Here is a 22724-nt window from a genome sequence, read left to right as displayed (position 1 = left end):
ATGCCTCCAGGTCCATTTACACACCCAAACAACACACAACTGAGCTTAGAAATGGACTTCTGGGAGACATGTAAAGCTACGTAGCTTCATGATTTTTAAACACTTCCACTGCTGTTTTATAGTTTTATGTGCGAAATATAGAAAGGAGAACAAAACAACCAGAGCCAATTTTTTTCTTTTACATTTATTCCAAATGATGAAAAGTTGTGCATGACAGTTACAGAAAACGGATCTATCTTTAAAAATGCTTAAATTCCATCTATGTGTATATGTGTATGTGTGAATGTGTGTGTACATACACAAACACACACACACACTTTTTAACAAGAGTTATGTCGAACTCACACTGAAGCTCATATATGGAAAATGTTTAGTGGGCATGAGGTTTCATCACTTGTGGGAAATCCTCTCTAAGAGGTGAGAAGCGTTAGGGAACATTTATATCAAATCGTACGTAAATTCATGACCTGAGGCATGCGATTCTGAGACATCTCATCGGGATCACTCATTTTAGGTTCTTTTTCAATTTGGGAAGCTCTTTCAAACGCTTTCTGCTTTCAACTCTGTCTTTGGAGACCTGGCCCCCAATTCATCATGGTGAGCATAAGGCAGCATATTTGGGATTTTTATGGGTCTCTGTAGGAGTTCCAGATTGCAAGGAACACCTTCATTTTTGGTTCTGACATTTAGGGCATCATCTAAAAGTTCTATAAACCTCCACTTTAGTTGAATCAAGGTATCCCAATATGCCCAAACTATCCTTTTCCTCTCCCCGAAAGTGTCACTAAAATAGAAGCAGTTAGTATACTTTTTCGATGTCTGAGGATGTGAGATTTTCTGCTCCAGTAAAAAGAGAAAGCATCAACAGAGGAAAACAACGCCGATGACTTAAGGACGGGCACCTACAGAGCGTCAAAGACTAAAAATCATATGAAAAGTCTCAACCTCTGCAAACCACTATTTCTACTCCCTATTTTCCAAAAAAAACGTTGAAACCGTAAGATTTTGCAGGAAAATGTATCCCCAGAGCGATTCCCTGAGGTGGTTTTAACATCAGCGATTTTGCACTTAAAATGCCAACATCCAGCCTTCTGTCTGCAGGTAATGATAATTTTATATGCAGACAGGTGGGAGCTGAAATGATGGTCAAACTCTGTTGCTAATGTAGAGAATCATTCATTCCTACTTCACTCCCAATGGTGAATGCCCCAGGGTTTCTGTGCCATGGCTCAAGCTGCCCATCACTGCTTGTTGGAAACCCCAACAGCATTCTTTGTCTCTCAAAAGCCAAGAACATCCTCACCCAATACTCATGCCATTCTGCTGCCATTGTGCTTTGTGACAACGTCGTCGGGGATAAACATTTGCGTGTGTGGCACCATGAGGTAGTTTGGGAGCTCAGAGCAGAGTCGGAATCTCTCTGTCCAAATGATGGAACCATCACATCAAGCAATCCTTTTGCTACCCATGATCTAACTGTCTAACTTATCTTTATAAATGCACCACATCCAACAAGTTCAGCGTTCTTTGTTAGGCAGCTCATCTATTTCAAACAGGAGAGAAAACACTTTATGACAGCGGGTTACGCCAGGAAAGAAAGGAACATTCCACAGGAGCAATAAACGGGGTTCTTGTCTTGATTGAGTTTTCCTCCAATTGACCAGTGGATCTCGTGCTCAGACATTCTCTGGTTCTGTAAGGAAAGATTGGGAGCAAAACAGCATCGTTAGGAAAAGAAAACTCTACGGATCGATTTTAAAGCATTATTAACTTTTTTGCTGTTTGCCATTTGTTAAGGGTTTTGAACATCTTAAAGCAATTGAGTAATTATATCTTTTTGGTTAAAACTAATATTCATATGAACCCCTTTTTGAGATGTGGTCTAAAAAAAGTCTTCATAACATCTGAAGTGGGAGTTATTATTACCTCCGTTTTGCAAAATAAAGGCAAAGCATGATGCTCAAACAGTTCACTTTAATGGATAGACATCTGTCACCATGCAGATGGTCCCGTCCCCATAACTGTGTCCCTGCAAGGTGCACAAGCTTCAGAGAAGGATGTATACAGCCGCTGCCTATGTACAGCCCCACAGGTTGCGCACTGCACCATATCCTCATAGAGCTGGCCAGTATACCATGCCCACCATCGTTCAGAGAGAGGTGACTCCCCTGACCCAACTCAGGACGCTGGACGGCTAGACAACATCAGAATGACAACTCGAAGTCAACTTCACTCCCATCTAGGATAAATCCCACACACGGAGCCGCCATGCTCATATTTCTCAGACGGTTTGATGGTTTTGCAACCAGCAAGACCATGTCGACCTAGGATCGGTCCTGCCCACCTTGGGAGAGGTCCCCTAATGGTGTGACAGTGTGTCTGCACTCTTGACTTGTTGAGCTGGCTGGATTTAATGGAAGGGAAACCAAACTCGGTCCTTGGTAGACGTGATGAAGTTGTCGTTGAAGTATCATTGAGAATGTGGACGGGATATTTATCTAGTCGCCAAAAATGCAGGAAACAGCTTCAAGATAGGACATGGCTTTAACAGAAAAGGGCTTCCACCTCAGATACACTGGGAGGGCATGATCTACGTTTTTAAAAAAACTCCATCTCAAATCAACAATTCAAAGAAATTTACCACCCCCTGTGTTCATTGTAGCATTATTCACAGTAGCCAAGAGGTGGAATCAACCCAAGTGCCCATCAACGGAGGGATGGAGAAAGATGTGGTATGTATATATATACAATGGAATACTACTCAGCCATAAAAAAGACAAAATCATCCCATTTGCAACAACATGGGTGGACCTTGAGGGTATGATGTTAAGTGAAATAAGACAAAGACAAACACCGTATGATTTCACTCATATGTGGAAGATAAACAAACACGTGGATAAAGAGAACAGATTAGCCGTTACCAGAGGGGAAGTGGGTGGGGGAGGGTGAAAGGGATACAGGGGCACATATGTATGATGATGGATAAAAACTAGACTATTGGTGGTGAGCACGATGCAGTCTATACAGAAACTGATAAATAATGATGTACACCTGAAATTACACAATGTTGTAAACCATTATGACCTCAATAAAAAAAAAAAAAAAAAAAATGAAAAGCTCCATCTGCTTCAAAAAATCAAGTAAGATGACTCAGTGGAGACAAAATTCCAGTGGGCACCAGAAAACTGAGAAATCAAGATACATAATAACACCTCAATGCGATGTTTCAAAAAAATCAAAATTAGTGTCCCCCCAAAAAGTGCCACACGAGCTCAACATCAAAATGTGAAATAAAGGCAGGATCCAGTCTGGCATTTGTATATTCCCGCCTCAATCACCTTCCCCCAAACCCGGCCCCCCGTGCCAATAAAATTTTATTTATATAAACAGGTGACAAGCCTGCTGGCTGTAGGTTGCCTATTTATTGTTATTTTTTAAATATTGCACTAAAATACTGTTTATTTCGATGACTGAGTTTGTTGCCAGCCCACCTCTTACGCTTGTGCCTGAGATGAATGCCTCGCTCTCCTCACCCCGTGTCAGCCCTGAGCTCACGGGTTCATGAGTTCTTACAGGTCACCGCCAAGGATGGGACCAAAATTAATGCCCAGTGTCTCTGTCACGATCAGGCATGTTTCCAGGAAAGTAAGGCTGTTTTTCATAAGTTCTGTTCCCCGCAAACTTTCGGAGTGGGGCGTTATGTAGACGAGGCTCGCCCCGGCCAGAGGGGTGGTCATTACTGCCCAGCCACCAGCAGAGGGAGGCCACGGGCAGCTTTTAGGGTTCTGAAGATGCAGACAAATTCTAAAGAAAAGACCGCTGGAGTAGGCTTCTGTTTCATAGCTTTCTCCACAGACCGAAAGGAGGCGTGGGGACAGACTCAGATGTGGGTGGTCTCAGGACCAAACTTGGGAGACCCTGAGTTAAAATTCCACCTGCCGTTTTGCCATAAAACATCCCTCTCTCCCCTCTGACCCTCCCTTTATAGAGATGTCTTCAGGAAATCCATTGATCAGCAGCCAAGACCTCCGATCCCAAGGATGACTGACTGGGCGTAATTCTCCAAACCAGGGAGCCTGGACCCAAAGTTGACGCAGAAAGCCACAGCAGCCCCCCCCACCCATTTCCCTAGGGTCCATGCACAGCCTCTGAATTGGACAGAAAGATTTACAATTTAGTGCTTCTATCACTTTCTTTCTGGAGAAGTGTGCAAAAATTTCAGGTTCGACCCGAACGTTTTTCCTGACTTGCTTGTGATTATAATTTCACTGAAAATGAAACAAAATTGTACCAGCCTGGCTGAATGCAAACCCCTGCTTACAAAGTTCCAGTCTACGTTAGTTTTATAAGTTCTTTGGCAGCAAAACCGAATCTTGCAGATCAGAAAACTGTTTAAAAAACTAATAAAAGGATAATCTATTAAAATGTGTGCATTGATTTCTTTCAAGTTCCCATGTGCCCTTAATAAAGACCCAACATCATTACACAAGGCGATCTACACTGGACTTAACCAGAAATAACACCGCTGAAGATGCCAGCAAGTATTTTTATCAGGCTTTACAACTAGAAAAATAAATTTGGAGTGCAACTTGCCATTTGTCCTGAAACAATTTCTTGTCCTGTTGCGTTGGAAATACCTGGCTGCCGCGCCCACCAGCGCAACCACCACGACCGACACGATGGGGGACACGATTTTCGCTACTGTGTTGCCTGCAGGAGTCAAAAAGCAAGATCCTCTGAGAAAAAGGCGGCCGGCAGGAAGCTGTTTATTTTAAATAACTCTGCGGTCACATCCCTTGTCCTCCTCACTCTCATATTCACCCCAAAAAAGAACGAATTCACACAGGAATCCTCAGGACGTGATTCTGCTTATTAACCACGTCTTACCCTTCTGGAACATTCAGCACAGAGTTTTGCACAGAAGAGGCACTTGATATGTTTTCTGTGTCTTTGTTTAATTTGATGAATTTGTACCTTTTTAGACATAGAATGCTTTCTCATGCACAAAAAAAAAAAAAAAAAGGTTCAATCAAAAATTGCCTTGATGTCACCACCCTCACTGGGACTCTGGACAGAAGTACATACAAGAAATCAATGCCTTGAAACCAAGCTGACTGCAAAGCTTAGGTTTTCTTGCACGAAGAACCCAGGTCAGGGACTTTGGTGTCACCAAAATCAACACTCTCCTAAAAGAAGAAATCGTTGCTGCCATTTAAAATGACCGCCCATGTCTTATATCAGACTGGGTAAAGTACCTACCATGTCGTAGGTGATGGATAAATGGCCACTCCATGAATGAGGCGCCATGTTGGTTGGAAGAGCGTTTTCAATGGAGCCCAGGGATCTAGCCCTCATCTGAAAATGCTGCCTCACCTGCCTTCTGCATCTGCATCCTCTACAGTGTGACCGGGTACATCAAATGTGACCCCATCAAAACATGGTGTCCAGCTCTCCATCCTTGGCATCTGGGTTCTATGCCCAGGCATGCTTCTCTTCACTCTCTCTGCACCCTGCTTGGCACCATGTGAGCAAGACTGGCCTGGCCTCTTGGAGGGATATGGGCTGATTTTAGCCCAATTGGTGACTCGTGTAATTACAATTCCAATAAATGGTTACTGTTTCAAGCCACTGTGTTTTGGGATCTTTTGTTACTCAGCATAGCTAACTGAGACACCTTTCTCTCTGCCATTTCACACATATCAATCAAGTCATGTCCATTGTAACCACCAAATGGTCTTCCAAGCTGACCCCTTCTCTCCGCTCCCACTGCACACACCCTAATTTAGTTTACCATCATCTCCTGGGGTGATATGTCTTAACATGATCTCCCTGACCCTTAGCTGGCCTCGTCTGATCCACGCTTCACATAGTATACATACAGGCAGGTTGTTTCCCATCAAGCTTGTATAAAGCACAGACGTGGCCCTCTTCTTGCCTGACCTGTTGTGAGTCTTGCCCCTTCTCCCCGTCACGCTCCGCACCCTGTCCACACAAATTACTGGTGTTCCCAGGGGCATACCCTGCCTGACCTCACACATCATCTTCCCTCTCACCTCATTCTCCTCTCCTGGCTGCCTCCTGTCCATCCTTTAGACCTTGGCTTGGATGTGATTGCCTCCAGGAAGCCTTACCAGGCTTCACCCCACCCAAGTCTAGGATTAGTTCCGTCTGTCTTGTCACAAGACCCCATATGTCCCAACAAACTGTGTGTCAGACCTGGATTTTTGTCTTGTGCTTCCTCCCTCCCGGCCCCACCTTCTGCCCGAGAGAAGAAAAGAATCAACGGACTCCCTAAGAATAAACCCAGGAAATAGTAATCCTGAGACTCTGCTTGTGTATTGGGCCTTAGGGATTGGAAGCCACTGCAATCACTTTCTTCTTCTGTAGCATCGACGGCTCACAAAGTCCTCATGGCTGGGTGGGCAGGTTCACTCCCACTCTCAACAAAAATGCCAAATCGCTAAGAGACTGGACCCTATTCTCCCAGCAACATGCGACACAAGTCCGCCTTCTGGACGCCACCCCTCCCTTCTTAGACCTGCCACAGGGCTGGCTGGCCGTTCACTGTTGAGATTTCTCTAGGGCAGAATGTCCATAACATCCTTCGCCTTCTCCCTCTTGGCTTCGAGTTAGTACTGGTCAATCAAAATGGTGCACCGAGTGGCACCAAGACAGGTCCAAGACCCCCAGCTCTGCCCTCAGAGCTATGAGGCATGTTCCAGCCTGAGAACCAGCCCTCGTCTGTCCTTCCTTCCCTGAGCCCCCTCAGAACCGATCCCACCCCGAAGGACAGATGTTTTTGTACAGGAGCTTCCTTACAAACAGAAAAACCGTAAGTGCTCTGTGAAAGTCGTGGGGTTGAAACAATAACGCAAGCCGACGCTGGCCCTGCCCGCAGTGATGTGCAAGGGGGGCTCTGATTTAAGACGGGGGCCGGCTGCACCAATCAATTACCGTGCTGGTTGCCGTAGGTTGAATATCCGTCTCCGCCTGTAAGGGGAGAAGCACAGAGTCATTCATTTATCCAGCAGTTTGTCGATGCCGTCTGTTGCCGGGCAGTGTGGAGAGGCTGAGAATGTGGCAATGAGCAGAACAGACAAAAATCCCGGTTCTCAGGGACCTGACCTTCCGGTGGGGGAGGGGACAGAAGGTCAATGTTAGGAAGGAGGGGTGTAGATGCTACTTCTAAGGTGAGGAGTGGAATGGGGCGATGAAGGGAGAGAAGAGTGCGGCTTTCATCTCAGGAGTCAGGAATATACACACATGCGCATACACGTGTAACTCACACAGACACACACCCACATGTACACACAAACCCCACAAGTGCACATGTGTAAACATCTACCTGCATGCACAGGCATACACAGGCACACACATATACACCCGTAAGCACACGTGCACATGTATGCACACATCTACACTCATGCACCTATGCACACATGCATGCACACAGGCAAATATATGCACACACACGCACAGGCACACACTTGCATACACATGCACAAATATGCGTGCGCACACACACAATAACATCTGTAAGCGACCCTTAGTTCCTTTCAAGAATTTAAGGCCACGTCGCATGCAAAACATCTCCCCCCAGCTCCGGTGCCCCAGGAGGACACAAAGTACAGACTCAGGTGGTCAGTTAGTTACCAGGCAGGAGACAATAGGACAAGCTTCCCACCAGCGCCCGGACGGAGTGTTAGTTCCCTGGAAGGAGGGCTTCTCCTCACACAGGTTTTAAGAAATCATTCCATTACCATAGGTATTTCCATTTGAGCGGGGTCTATAGCGCCCTCCTCCTGCAGGACAGACAGATCTCATGAGATGAAAGATAAGGCTCGGGGAGTCACAGTGATATCTCGAAAGGAAGCACCCATGCAAAAGCCAGCACCCTCGAAGCAAGATGCTGTGAGAGGCTGCCAAGATTTCACTCGAGCTCTCCCCATGCAAAGGGAAAGGGCGCAGCCACCGCGGGGTGCCCTCTGACTACACAGACTGGCAGCCGACATGGCCCTGCAAACCAAGGGGGTCTGCTAACACCCTTGAGAACACATGGTGACTGGGGCACATTGCACCCACATCCCCGAGGACCAGGGCTTCACTTAGCCAGTGTGCAAATACGCTCTCTGTGCAGTCAGAAGAATCCCCCACTCGATGTTTGTCGGGATGAGACTTCGACAGAAATGCAGACTATAAATAGTCATCACGGCCAGTAAAAAACAACGGGGATTTCTCTACACCTTCTTCTTATGTCTTGAGAGCAATTTTTAAAGAAAGATTTCAGATTAAAACAAAATGCTTGGTGCTAATTTTGTTAATTTTGGAGTGGAATAGTTGAATGTGGGTACTATTTAAATATTGAGGGGTAATTTTATAACCTGCCTCTTCAAAGCGGACAGCAGGAGTTATGGGGTTAATTGTGTTTCACAATCCCCTATATTTGAGTCTTGACCCCTGGGACCTCCGAATGTGGCTGTATACCGGGATGAGTCTTTAAAGAGGTGATGAAGGTAAAATGAGGTTGTTAGGGTGGGTCCTGATCCAATAGGACTGGGGTCCTTATGAGAAGAGGAGCTGAGGACACAGACACACACAGAGGGACGACCATGTGAGGACACGGGGAGAAGACGGCGTCTACACGCCAAGGAGAGAGGCCTCAGGAGGAACCAGCCCTGTGACACCTGGATCTCAGAGTCCAGCCTCCAGAACTGGGATAAATAAATGTCTGTAGTTTAAAGCACCCAGTCTGTGGTGCTTTTTTAAGGCAGCCTGAGCAGAGTCCTACAGTGGGTATTAGAGGACCTGTCCGATGAAACCCACTTAAGATGACTGAGACACTTGTCCACATCACTGGGAGGGATGACAGACATAGGGCACACCTTCCCCGGCTGTGGAGGACAGCTCTGGCCTCTTTGCATCCTGCGTGAGGAGGGAACATTCCAATCATGTTTTGCAGCCTGCAGAGAGAAGCTGGGTGACTCACCCAACTGTTGCTTAACCCAAAACCTCCGTGCTAACCCGAGGGCTGACTCAGAACCTCGCCCAGCTCAGGGCCAGAGGACGGGGGCCCCAGACACGCAGAGGAGCAGATCCTCTTTTCAAGTGCCGGACACGAGAATGAGTGTGCAACCTCCAAAACTGTGCTGTGGCTCCTGCGTGCCAAACCAGCTGCTGTCTGCACGTGGTCCCGCCCATAGGCACAGGATGCTTTGCAGAAGTGTGGCCCCTAAGATAAAAGATCAGCCTGATGAGTGATCTTTCATCCACTGCGGGGCAGGCCCCCGAGAAATGCTGGTGCCTGATAAGAGTCCTGACTAATTTCCTGGGAAAACACGTAGAAACTCACAGGGTTCCTGAGAACACTACCGGAGGAGTCATTTCTTTCTAACTTATGAATCAAGCAAAGACCAAAAAGACACGCCCTAGAAAAGATCTGTACAGAGGGAGAAACTTCAGAGCCGCGCGTGTAGGGTAGAAAGGCTCCCCTGAACGGGACACTCCCCTGGGCTAGAGGGATGTGGGGGCATCTGATGATAAAACACTCCACGTAGCTATTTATAAAAATACTGAATTTGCTGCGTCTCCATAATTTCAGTAGGAAGAGGATGATGGGAGCATCACATTAGCAATGTGCTAATAGTTTAAAGCTGATAGTTCTTGACTTCACTCAGCTAACTTTCACCCATGATCTGTCCCATCCTGGGTTTGTACACCTCGTAGGGACAGTTATGGGAATGGGGTCACCTATATGGTGTCAGATGTCTATCCCTTAAAGTGGGCCATTTCAGCATCATATTTTGTCTTTATTTTGTAAATTGGAGACAATAATAACTCCCGCTTCAGAGGTTAGGAAGATTCATGAGCCCACATCCCAAAAGGACCGCACATCTTGTAGAACTCCATACAAATACTACTTTCCACCAAAAAGATAGTTATTCAATTCACTGAAGATGTTCAAAACCCTTAACAAATGGCAAACAGAAAAAAAATAATAACGGAAATGCTTTAAAATCAACCGGTTCAGATCCCAGGTGCGCACCGACACGCCGCTTGTCAGGCCATGCTGTGGCGGCGTCCCATATAAAGTGGAGGAAGATGGGCACGGACGTCAGCTCAGGGCCAGTCTTCCTCAGCAAAAAAGAGGAGGATTGGCATGGCTGTTAGCTCACGGCTGATCTTCCTCACATACACACACAAAAATCAATCAGTAGATTGATTGATGCGTGAGGGCATCAAAATCTAGAAACTTTCAGTTATAAAACAAATAAGTCCCAGAAATGTAACGTACAGCACGGGGACTATAGTTAATAATACCATATTGTGTACTGGAAAGTTGCTAAGAGAGTAGATCTTGAAAGTTCTCATCACAAGAAAAAAAAATGTGTAACTATGTGTGGCGATGGGTGTTAACTAGACTTATTGTGGTGATCATTTCACAATATATACAAATATCAAATCATTATGTTGTACCCCTGAAACTAACAAAATGTGCATGCCAATTATATCTCAATAAAAAATATATCTCCAAAATTATATGCCAATTATATCTCAGAAAAAAAAAAATCCATAGAATTTTCTTTTCCCAGCTAGGGCAGTTTGCTCCCAATCTTCCCTTCCAGAACCAGAGAATGTCTGAGGACTCCAAGATCCATTGATCTCTCTGAGGAACAGCTCCATCCAGACCAGAAGCCGGTTTATCTCTCCTGTGGAAATTCCTTTCATTCTTGGCATAATCCACCACCCTGACAAAGAGTCCCCAATCAGTCAGATATCGTCTCTCTAATGAGTCTTGTGATTCATCGCTCTGTTTCTTTCTACGTGAACAAAGGTGGGTAGGGCAGCCCGTGGACCCCTGGAGAGCAGAGCCAGGCCAAGCCAGAGGGTCAGCGCAGAGAGGGCTCAGAAGACAGATGCCAGCAGAGAGAGCTCCAGCACCCCAGACCTCAGGAAGAAGGAATTGTGGCAATGCAACTGGGAGGTCTGGAAATTCTGCCCCACCCCGCTGCCCACCGAGGGCCCCAGGGAGGGATGTACCGTATGTGTTTCCGTAGCCACCATAACCAGGGTGGTGGCCGCCACCTCCTGTGGGAGAGAAGGTGCAGTTGGGAGATGATCCGGCTCTGGCGCTTGGGGTTCCAGCAGGCATCCTCCTGGGTCGTTGGTGACGGCACCAAAGCCATGCCCAAGCGTCAACCCAAAGAGAGCCCCATATAGTAGCAAAGAGCAGGGCCCACGGGGGCACAGTCAAGGGCGCTCCCGCCAATGTCATGACTTCCCAGTGGGAAAATTCACACCAAGATGGAGCCATCTAGAAAACCTGTTGCCTTCAGAGAACACACATGCACCCCAAGGGCTCCAAATTAATGCAGAGAAATTTGAGCAGGGCCAGAGACCCAAATACAGAACCACCTTTACCAGAAGGAAGATTGGGCAGACGATCCCACTCATAATGTTCTATATTAGAGACTAGGAATTTTTACTTTTTTCTGATCATTACTGCAGTAAGCTTTAAGACAAAGCTATTTCTTTACCACATCTAAACATCACAGAAAAGATGACTGGATGTAACCTGCTTGTCCAGACAACGAATATGCCCCTTGAAAGGGTATCAGGGACAAGTCCCTTAACTCTTCTAAAATGAAATCGCAGAACTAAATAGATGAGAATCCTTGCAAACTTGAAGATAAAGCCTCACATGTTGTACCCCGGAGCCCAGAACTGCTGCTTCTGTCTCCTAAGTGACCTGTACTTTTATTTATGTGCGAAGGATTCTAGGCAGGCATTCACATTCCAATCATAGAGAAGAAGCTACCTAAAACTCTTATATATACACACATGCGTGTGTAAAGATCTATATATACATATATAGATATACATACACATATAAACATATATACACATATAAAAGTGTATAGAAGTAAATGTATATAAAATATATAAAAAGATATATCATACACATATAAAGATAGACATAAGTGTGTATATATAAAGGTATATATACACTCTCATATAAAATATATACATAAAGTATAAAGGTACATATATATGTATTTAAACACAGGTACACATACATCTATATAAAGGTATATACATATAGGTGTATATATACATACACGCACATATATTATACATACATATATAAGAGGTATATACCTACATAATTTTATAAAAATGCATATATAGAGACACACATATAAATATATATATACATACATATATAAAAGCATGTATATATATAAATACAAATATATATATAGAAACATACATACATAAAGGAATATATATACACACACATATATAAAGATATATATGTATATGTTTATATATAAAGGTACATAAATATATGTAAATATATGTAAATATTTTATATGTAAAGATACATATATGTATGTATCTTTATATGTAAAGATACATATATGTATGTATATACATAAAGGAGTATATATAAAAAGATGCACACAAATATATATATATATATACACACACACAGACACACGCACACTTATATAAGGATACATATAGAGAGAGAAGTATATATACATAAATACAAAGATATACAAAGAGAAGCTTGATCTCCATTGTTCCCACCACAGATAATAACTGATAATTATGTGACAGGATAGAGCTGCTAAGCTGGTGATCATATTGCAACATACACGTGTATCAAATCGACACTATGTACACCTTAAACTTACACAATGTTATACGTCAATTATCTCTCAATAAAAGTAAATTTAAAAAAGATATACATAGAGAGACATATATAAAGGTATATATATATATATATATATGCGCACATCTCCATAAAGATGTGTGTATACCTATATATGTGAAGATATGTGTGCACATGTATATATGAAGGTGTGTGCATGCACAGGTACACGCAGACACACACACATGCACATATATGTGTTTACATGGAGACAACCACCACTTTTAAACGGAGACTGTTCCATTGCCAAGTTTCGCCCACGCCACAAACCCCCAGCCTGGACAGACGTGTGGACCAGACCCCCACGGGATGTTGGAGGGGTGAGCCCCGCACCCCCACCTTCCACTTGGGGTTGACCTTGTGCCCAGGCGAGGGGGCCACGGCTTTCCCATCACCCTCTCCAGCCAAGTCGGAGAAGCCCTGCACGTACCTGCCGGCGGCCTGGGTCTGGGCGGGTAGCGACCATCGTCCCGGTCCACGTCATTAAAGAAACCTGTGGGGGAGAGCACAGAGCGGGTCCCGAAATGCTTTCCATAGAGCCCCCTTTAAACCCAAGACCGTGTGAGGGATATGGGGAAGTTTATGGAGACCTTTCCAGGAGGTCAGGGCCACCAGGGGACCAAACCTCTAAGTGTCCCTGAAGCCATCAGGGTGGGCTGGCCGCCCTCTCTCCCAGAAGAGTGTGTGGGGAACCCACTAGCCTGGGAAGGGTGATGGATTGGACAGACCGCGTACAATTTGAGAATTAGAAAAGAAATACCAACTGGGGAGGACGGAAAGATGGCCCTTCATCCTTCAGACACCAGGCTGGTCCACGCTCTGGGCCTTTGCACATGCCATACTCTCCACTCCATCCAGCTGCCTTCCTGGCTCAGCCCCCTGCTAAGATGACCTCCACCCTGGATGGCATCCTATAGATTCCATATTTACCCGTCTGTTCCTCTGCCCCCACCACACCGCACGGGGGGCACAGTCCATTTGGACACTGACAAACCTCCATGCCCAGAACAGGTACATAGTAAGACTCAATTAAATGATTCAGAATTCATAAGCAAGCCAGCAGAAGCTGCTGTCTTCAATACGGGTCTGGGCGCAATGGTACAAAGTCGCCAGGTGCACTATCCTACAACAGTCACGCGGTGCAACATGCATGGACCGGGCTCCTTGGCGGAGGCTTCATCCCGGGACAGCCTTGATGTCCCAGCTGGGAGTGTGGAGTACGGTTCCCACTCTCTCCCCTCTCCCCATCCTGGAGCATCCAGGCCTGATTCAGGCGGGGGCAGGGCGGACGTGCGTAAGTCTCTTTGAATTGTTTGTTTCATGTTCTTTGGATAAACACCCAGCAGTGGAATACCTGGATCGTATGGCATTTCTGTTTTTAATTTTTTGAGAAATCTCCATACTGCTTTCCACAGTGGTAGCGTTATTCACAATAGCCAAGACATGGAAGCAACTCAAGTGCCCATCAACCGAAGAATGGATAAAGAAGATGCGGGATATACATACAACGGAATACTACTCAGCCATAAAAAAGACAAAACCGTCCCCTTTGGAGCAACATGGATGGACCTGGAGGGCATGATGTTAAGTGAAATAAGCCAGACAGAGAAAGACAAACACCATATGATTTCACTCATATGTGGAAGATAAACCAACACATGGATAAAGAGAACAGATTAGCGGTTACCAGAGGGGAAGGGGGTGGGGGGTGGGCTAAAGGGGTAAAGGGGCACATATATATGGTGACAGATAAAAACCACACTGTCGGTGGTGAACATGATGCAGTCTATATGGAAACTGATAAATAATAACGTACACCTGAAATTACGCAATGTTATAAACCAAGATGACCTCAACAAAATAATCATATTAAGAAAAAAAAAGAAATATATGTTTGATCTTCATCCCTGGTCCTGGCACAGAACTCCTACACCCTTGGAATTTCCTAAGTGGTGAGAGCCATAAAGGTGTCTTTTGAGAGTCCTAACAAGCGCTTTCAACCACGCCTGACTTTATGTTAATAAGGTGACTTCTGGAACGCACCTGAGGATGGGGGCTGGTTGCCAGGGGAACCAACCTTTGTGATTAGAGGGTTGGAAATCTCAGTCCCATCCTTGACCTCCAGGGAGGGGAGAGGGATGGAGATTGAGTTCCATCTCCAAGGGCCAACAACTTCATCAATCATGCCTACGTAATGGAGACTCCAGAAAAACCCAGAAGGATGGGGTTCAGAGAGTTTCTAGATCAGTGAATGCATCCTCATGCTGGAGGGTGATGCACCCAGACCTCGCCCTGTGTATCTCTTCATCTGGCTATTCATCTCTGTCCTTCATAATATTCTGTATAACGAACTGGTAAAGGTTTCTGTGAGCCACTCTAGCCAATTGATGGAACCCAAAGAGGAGGTCGTGGGAACGTCCCATCTATAGCTGGTAGGTCAGAAGCACAGGTGACATCCTGGACTTGCGATGGGCATCTGAAGTAGGGGCGTCTGTGGGACTGAACCTGTGGGGTCTGATGCTCTCTCCAGGTAAATGGGTCAGAACTGAGTCAACCCCCTGGTAGTGTCAGAAAACACACCCCTCAGATAGACCATGGGAGTCACCCACTGGTTCCCATTTGGGAAACTCCAATATGGTAACCTGTGCCCTGCAGAATTTCCCTGCCTGCTTCTCAGTCAACTTGCTCACCAGGAGCACTTGTGTTTTTTAATTATTTTTTCAAAATAAGATCAAATTTCATATGCAAAGCGGTCTGCACAGCTCACTTTGGGGTTTAGCCACTGCTGTTTCTAAAACTCTTGTAGGCACCAAATGTTGGTACTCTTTTCTGGGGATGTTGACATGTGAACTCTGGTGAGAAGGGGATGGTGATTGTGGCCTGGGCTGCCTGCTGGAGGGCCTGGAGGATGGTCCGTATTTTGGAATTGGAATAAACCTCAGGGCCTTTAGTGGTGGGGCAAGCCTGTCCCCCTGAGCCCGGCTGCTGGAAATGAGCAGCTTTGGGGTGTCGGGGTGCTGTGGGGGTGTCAGGAGACAGTGGCACCCGTGGCCAGTGATGGTTGTCCCAGACATGAAGCTGTGTTCTCTAATCTGGTTGCACTCAAGCCATTGTCCTGGATCCCCTCACCCCCCAGTCTCCTCTCACATACTGCAACCACAGGAGGTCCTAGCAGAGATCCCAGCCCTACTTCCTCTCCAAGAGCCGAGAGATACTGCAAAGATGCACCTGTGAGAGAGGACGGTCTGATGGCCCTAAGCATCCTCTTGGCGAAAGAGACCTTATTCTCCTAGTTTGTGAGATCCATAACTATCTCTGGGTCTCTTCTCTCCAAATTCACTCCCTATTGAAATGATTGGGTCTTTGTCTCTAAGAAATCCCCCCGGAGATGCACAGCCCTCACATCAGGGTGAAAAACGTGCCACTGAGGTTAATGAAAAGTGCGAAGTGCAAAAGGCAGGCAGGGGTCCATTGCTTTCTTCCAGAAAAATCCGCTCCCTCGTTGAAGCCTTCCCAGAGCTGTGGGGACCCCCAATAAAACAGCGTCCCCAAACTTGTCTTCTGAAGTGGAAGATATGGTAGCCTCATCAAGGTGAGACTCAAGACTCTGGAGAGCCCAAGACATCTATTTTATTTTCTTTAAAGTGGTGTCTCCCCAAACGTCTTTGAGCAGAGGGCAGCCTTGATGGGGACCTCTTATTCACATCTTGCAGGACAATGTGAATCACAAGACCAGAGATTTGGGGCAGTGGGGGGCTGTTTTGGGGTTGAGGATATGTGCCCTGATGGAGGGGTTTAAGGCGTGAGCCCTCTGTCGGCTCAGATATTGTTCACGCAACTGATCTTTTTCCAGAACCCACTGTGTGCCACGCGTTGCTCTGGGAGACAGCATCAAATGAAGCAAACATCCATGCCCGTGTGGAGTTCTCATTCTAATTCAGGGAAATCACCTAAAAACAGTTGAAGGCATTGCGTATTAGTATAAAGTGGTTCAAGGCGAAGGGATTCGGAGAAGGGGATTGCAGGGGAGAGAGGGACATGCAGGGATACCAGTGCAGGACTGGGAGGTCTCGTCTTGGACCAGAGATGGCCCCAGAGGCGACACCTGTGGGAGATGGGAGGAAATGGAGCTCGGACATACCTGAAGCTTGTCCAGTTGGACGTAACCAAGAGTATTTTGGACCCTACGAATTTGACATCTCAACAACGTCTACGGAGAACTGGAATCAGTGAAACTTCTCATTGTCAAAGCTTATAGAAATTAGGATACCCAACATATTCTAGCTTTCTCCAGCACCCATCGGTCTGCACACACGTGCACCTATGCTGTGGAATTACTGTGGAATTATCCACTTTCGTGGGCCAGCATCCCTGTCCTGAGTGGTCTTCCCTCTTGCGCATACTTTGCCAACATCTCATGTGAAATACTGCAGGAACTTGAGAAAAGTGGCCCCCAACGGCTCGTATAAGGGGAAGCAAAAGTCAACAGAACGTCAAACAAAAATAGACAAAAAAGAATGTGCTTTCTCGAGAACATGGAATGTCTTTGGAGCACTGCCTTTTTCAGTCCGGAAGCCAAATGAAAATAAAACGTGTTCGCTGCCAACGTACCCCCAGGAGCCAGTGGGAAGCAGAGCGGACTCCTCGTAACAGGACCTCCGTGTATTTCAAAAGCAATTAGTATTTCCCCACGGAGGATAGAATGTCACGATGTGAAATGATAAATTGCATCCTGGGGCTGCTGAAACACGTCAGGACACTCACGACTCTTACCTCCACTGTTGTCGGAAGTGCCAGGATACGGACGAGGCGGAGGCTTTGGTCTTGGGTAGATATCTGTTGGGAAACACCAAGGGGATTTTAGGAAAAGAGTGACAGCTTTCAGCGATGAATCAACCACACAGTGAAGAAGGCGGAAATACAAAATAACATTATGGCTTATCTATATCTGCTGTTCATGGCATTTATGGAGACTCTCCTTCAGTCAAAAACCATCAACAGTCATGCATCGCTTAATGACGGGGACGTGTTCTGAGAAATGCATCATCAGGTGATTTCGTCGTTGTGTGAACATCATAGAGTGAATTTACGCAAACCCAGATGGTACAGCCTCTTATACACCTAGGCTACATGGAATTATTCTTATGGGACCACTGTCATCTGTGTGGTCCATCGTTGACCAAAACATCATTCTTCGGTGCATGACTGTAGTTAAAATCTCCAAGCAGGAAGCTTAAAAAACCACTTCATCTTTGTGCCCAGAACATCCTTACCTGGTGCTTATGGCAAGAAGCTCGCAGATTCCTGAAATTAATACGGCAGGTGCTCGACTGTTAACGTTCCAATGTTGAGGCTTATCGCCAATGGTAGATGTTTACAAAAGTCACCAATCTTAGGACAAAAGCATCTCACACTTTGATGGTGTGTTACATACTTTCCACCTGACGTGTATACATTCTCTCACTGGAGTTTCTTAACTTTTGTCCCAACGCCCTTGACCTGTCCTTCGAGCTTAGCCCAAGCTTCCAGCCCCAGGACCTTTGCACATGACATTCTTTCTGCCAGGATCTCCCTCCTGCCTCCTGTCAGTCACCATACGCACTCCACAAATATCTATGAGCCTATGTGCGACATGCAAAACATCACGTCATCCTTCATGTCTCTGCTTCACTGTCTCGTGTACCTATCAAAAACAGCTGAAATAAATAATTGATTTAATTTCCTCACAAAATTTAATTTGCACATCATCAATCTGCATCTCCAGGACCTGAGCACCAGGAGGCTGGAAACTCTGTTTTCTGCACCACATTTATCTTCCCAGCACCCGGCTGCCCTCAGTACCCGGCAGGTGCCCTTCAATTAAATGACTTCAATTCAGGGCAAAATGCAGGAATTTCATTCTGCAAGTCCTCCTTCGGGACAGCCATCTCGGAAAACCGGAAACCTGAGCTGTGTCCGATGGTTTTTCATTTCTTGGAACAGACTCTCTTCTGATGTCTTTAAAATCGTACAAATGTGGGAGATTTCAGAGGCTTGGGGGGGAGGGCACAGCTGGAGGGGTCCAGATGAGGTTTGGTTCACACGGCAGGAAACAGAGCCCCATGTGCTGAGGGTCTCCCTGTGTGGTCAGTGCTCACTCCAATGACCCCTGTCCTCCTCCGAAACCTTCCTCCCCCTCGCCCACAGCCAACAGCTCCACCCACTTGCTTCCTGGGGGACCACTCGAGTGGAACCAAGTGCCTCTGCACAAAATTCTCCGAGAGCCCTTGAAAACGGGCATCGTCCAAACGTTGCACCCAGAACATGCATTTCTCAAAAGTCGGTCCATGGTTGCCCTGCACCCTCGTCCTCTGAGACCTACACGTGGTTCTGAACCTCATTCCCAACTTCCCAGTGAAAACCGTCATTTAAATACAGGGTTCTTCAGAAGTAGAGGAACTTCAGATGCACAAGAGTACAAACGGATACGTTTGTGGATTTAAGCAATTCTTCAATGTTAAGCAAAGCTTCCAAATTAGTCTGCTCAAGCTAACACAATAAAATACCACAGACGCGGGCACTTAATCAACAGACATTTATTCTCTCACAATCCTGGAGGCTAGAAGTCCGAGATCCAGGTGTGTGGAGGGCTGGTTCCCACTGAGGCCTCTCTCCTTGGTGTGTAGACCCCGTCTTCTCCCAGTGTCCTCACGTGGTCGTCCCTCTGTGCGTGTCTGTGTCCTCGTCTCCTCTTCTCATAAGGACACCAGTCCTATGGGGTCAGGACCCACCCTAACGACCTCATTTTACCTTCATCACCTCTTTAAAGACCCATCTCCAAATACAGCCCCATTCTGAGGTTCTGGGGGTCAGGGCTCCAACATGTGAATTTTAGGGAGAACACAATTCATCCCATGACAGTTTCCAGCCAACAGAATCTATGCCTCCCTCTTGATTACTTTCAAAACCACATGGACACCAGCTACTACCGTCGGATGAGAGAATCGGAGAGCAAAACTGGGATGTCTCTAAGGGGCAGGAGCAAAGACCAGGAACAAACCCAGCAGCAGGACTGAGAAAAGCAATAGAAGCCACACGAGAAGCCAAGAATAATTAACGGGATCAGAGAAGATGTAGGCAGAGGAGAATCTTACATTCTCGAGGTCTAATTCTCAGAGCAGGGGACCACTGGCCTCCTGGGTCCCCGTAGTCATGCTAAAGAGACTTCCTGTAAATCTTCCAGCCGTCTATCAAGTCACTGGGGTGGAGAGACCTTGGAGAAATACCTAGAATATTCCCTCTGCAGATTCTTTCTCAATGTCACTCATCCACGATGGCCTTCCTTGTACATGGAACGTTCTAGAACTCCATCTTCAAATTCAAGGAACTTTTCACCCCTGCTTTCAATGATTGTTCTTCTTCTCAAGATGCATATGCAGGAGCCTGGGCAAGCCTGGGCCAGCCTGGGGCAGGCACGAGATTTCAGGACGGCTTCTCCTATATTGCAGTTCCCATCATTCAGTTCTCACCAACTCAATCTCCCATTTGCTAGTGTGTGTGTGTTGTATTTTCTCCTTGCATGGGTCAAAAAAGACTGCATAGTTTCACATCAAATACAAATGGATAATTCAGTAAGGCCCCTCACCACCAGCCACTAGGGGGTTGAAGCAAAGCATGAAAATAAACCCCGGAAATCCCCATCCCTCTTGATTCTGGAATGTGTCAGCTGCTGGAGCCCTGAGTCACACACGGAGGGTCACCCCCCGTGCTGAGCCTTGCCCCCACACCCTGCAGTTGATGAGTCAGTCCGGTGCTGGTGATTCATCTTACGGGACAGCTAACATTTAAAGTTTTCAGGAGTCCTGCAGGGGGGTAGCCCATGGCAGCTTCTCCCAAATATTTTGGAGCAAGAAAAACTTTCCATGAAGGATTCCCATTGGTACCGCATAGAACAGTGGTGCTCCATGGGACTATATATATATATCCTTTTATATATATTTTTATATATATCCTTATATATATATATTTATATATATATCCTTTTTTTTTTGATGAGGAAGATTGGCCCTGAGCTAACATCTGTGCCCATCTTCCTCTATTTTGTATGTGGGACATCGCCACAGCATGGCTTGATGAGCGGTGTGTAGGTCCATGCCCTGGATCCAAACTCGTGAACCCCGGGCCACTGAAGCAGAGGGCGTGAACTTAACCACTACGCAACTGGGCCGGCCACTGGGACAACAATTTTTAAAAAAATACTGGGAGGAAATATTATGAAAAAAACCTATGGAATTGGGGATGTCTATAATGGAAGAAAAAAGAATAAGAAAGATGAAATGTTGACTTAACCATCCCGTAACTAGTGCAGTTAATATTAGGTGTTGCTTTCCAATCAAGTAACAGCTTCCTTGGACCTTAGTCCTTATTTTTAGAGACCCCTCCTGTGAGGAGATGAATTTCCACCCATCGAACTGTCAGAACAAGTTTCCAGGAAGCTTCCAGAAGCCCTGGACTTAGCCAGCTTCACGCTGCTCCATCTTGTCTGTCAGGTTTTAGGTTTTTTTTTTTTTTTTTTTTTTTGTGAGGAGATCAGCCCTGAGCTAACATCCGCCAATCCTCCTCTTTTTTTTTTTTGCTGAGGAAGACGGCCCTGGGCTAACATTGGTGCCCATCTTCCTCCACTTTATATGGGACGCCGCCACAGCATGGCTTACCAAGCAGTGCGTCGGTGCGCGCCCGGGATCCGAACCAGCGAACCCCAGGCCGCCGCAGCGGAGCGCGCGCACTTAACCGCTTGCGCCACCGGGCCGGCCCCAGGTTTTAGGTTTTTAAGGTGATTGAATTGCCGAGGACTTTACCGGCCAATATTTCCTTTTTTTTTTTTTTTTTAAGAAATATGTGGGAGCAGTATCTGCCACCTTTTGGAAACGATGGAGAAACTGAGGATAAATGACGTAAAATGCACAGTGCAAGTGAGCTTTCTTGAATGTGAATGCCAAAGTTATTTGCAACCCTGTAAACCAGCTAGAAAGAGAACCTGTCCCCCAGCGTAATTAAAACTCTGCCACATGAACACGCCGTGTGCTCTGAGGACACCCTATTTTCCAGGTGTCAGTGCACCGGAAAAATGAAATTACTGGTGTCGGCTCAACTCCGACGGAATGAAGCTCTGTTCCCCGCATGGCAGGCGGGCTGTGACTTATTCCAGAAGCAGCCAGATGACAACTTCTAGTCAATAAAAGCCAAGTTTCATCCCCAACCAGGTCTGAAATGAGTCTGAATGCTGAGAATTCTTACTTCCGCCGCTGTCGGGAATTCCAGGCTGCGGGCGATAGGGGGGTTTCGGCTTTGGGTAGATATCTGCGGGGAAAATGACATTGGGTGTTTAGAAGAGAAAGATATCCTTCTGTCACGAGCAGCCTATAAAACAAGAACATTAGTGCGAGTATAGACTTTACATTTTATTCACATTTGCTGCTCAGGGTGTTCTAGATTACCATTGACCCGCTAAAAATCGCTTAACCACTAGGAGGAAAACCTCAAAACCTAACTGAGAGAAAAACACACACACACAGTCATTTTTGTTCCTAGAAGCTAGTTTTTGTGCAAAAAGATGGTAGGGCTGCCTGTAATGATGGGGGCATGAGATCCAAAAGGAAATCTTGGAAGAGCTGTTCTCGGATAGATTTATCAAAAGAGTAACAGCTGGGTCCCTTTAAGCCCCTCATCCCATCTCTTTCCCAGAGAAAAAGACTGGAACACTATTCTACAATCAGTGGATGCCTCTCTCAAATGATTTTCAAAACGTTACTATGTAAGTGCGTGCCCATAAATGATACGTAGTTTCTTTGATGCATTTTTAAATCAACGTCAATATTTTTTTATTATGCATACTCTTATTCTGCTTGTTTCTCTCTCTCTTTTAAAACTGCTTATTATATATATTTTTTGAGATATGATTGGCATATTATGTTGGTTTCAGGGTGTACAACATAACGACTCGATATTTATATACATTGAGAAGAGATCA

General features: G+C 45.9%; 1 protein-coding gene across 1 annotated transcript in view; it reads right to left on the bottom strand.

The window, feature by feature from the left end:
* Nucleotides 1-209: 209 nt before the first annotated feature.
* Nucleotides 210-22724, bottom strand: part of XG (Xg glycoprotein (Xg blood group)) — a 37669-nt gene continuing 15154 nt past the window's right edge. The window contains exons 4-9 of the mRNA XM_058535368.1: nucleotides 21992-22054; nucleotides 17489-17551; nucleotides 13146-13208; nucleotides 6955-6990; nucleotides 4594-4710; nucleotides 210-1693 (exon numbers count right to left, since the gene is read on the bottom strand). Of these exons, the coding sequence (XP_058391351.1) occupies nucleotides 1677-1693; nucleotides 4594-4710; nucleotides 6955-6990; nucleotides 13146-13208; nucleotides 17489-17551; nucleotides 21992-22054 (359 nt within the window). The 3' untranslated portion in view covers nucleotides 210-1676. The remainder of the gene's footprint in view (nucleotides 1694-4593; nucleotides 4711-6954; nucleotides 6991-13145; nucleotides 13209-17488; nucleotides 17552-21991; nucleotides 22055-22724) is intronic.

The sequence above is a fragment of the Diceros bicornis genome, chromosome X (assembly GCF_020826845.1).
Source record: "Diceros bicornis minor isolate mBicDic1 chromosome X, mDicBic1.mat.cur, whole genome shotgun sequence".
Classification (NCBI taxonomy): Eukaryota; Metazoa; Chordata; class Mammalia; order Perissodactyla; family Rhinocerotidae; genus Diceros; species Diceros bicornis.
The sequence above is the reverse complement of the archived record's forward strand: the minus strand, read 5'-3'. Positions and strand labels throughout refer to the sequence as shown.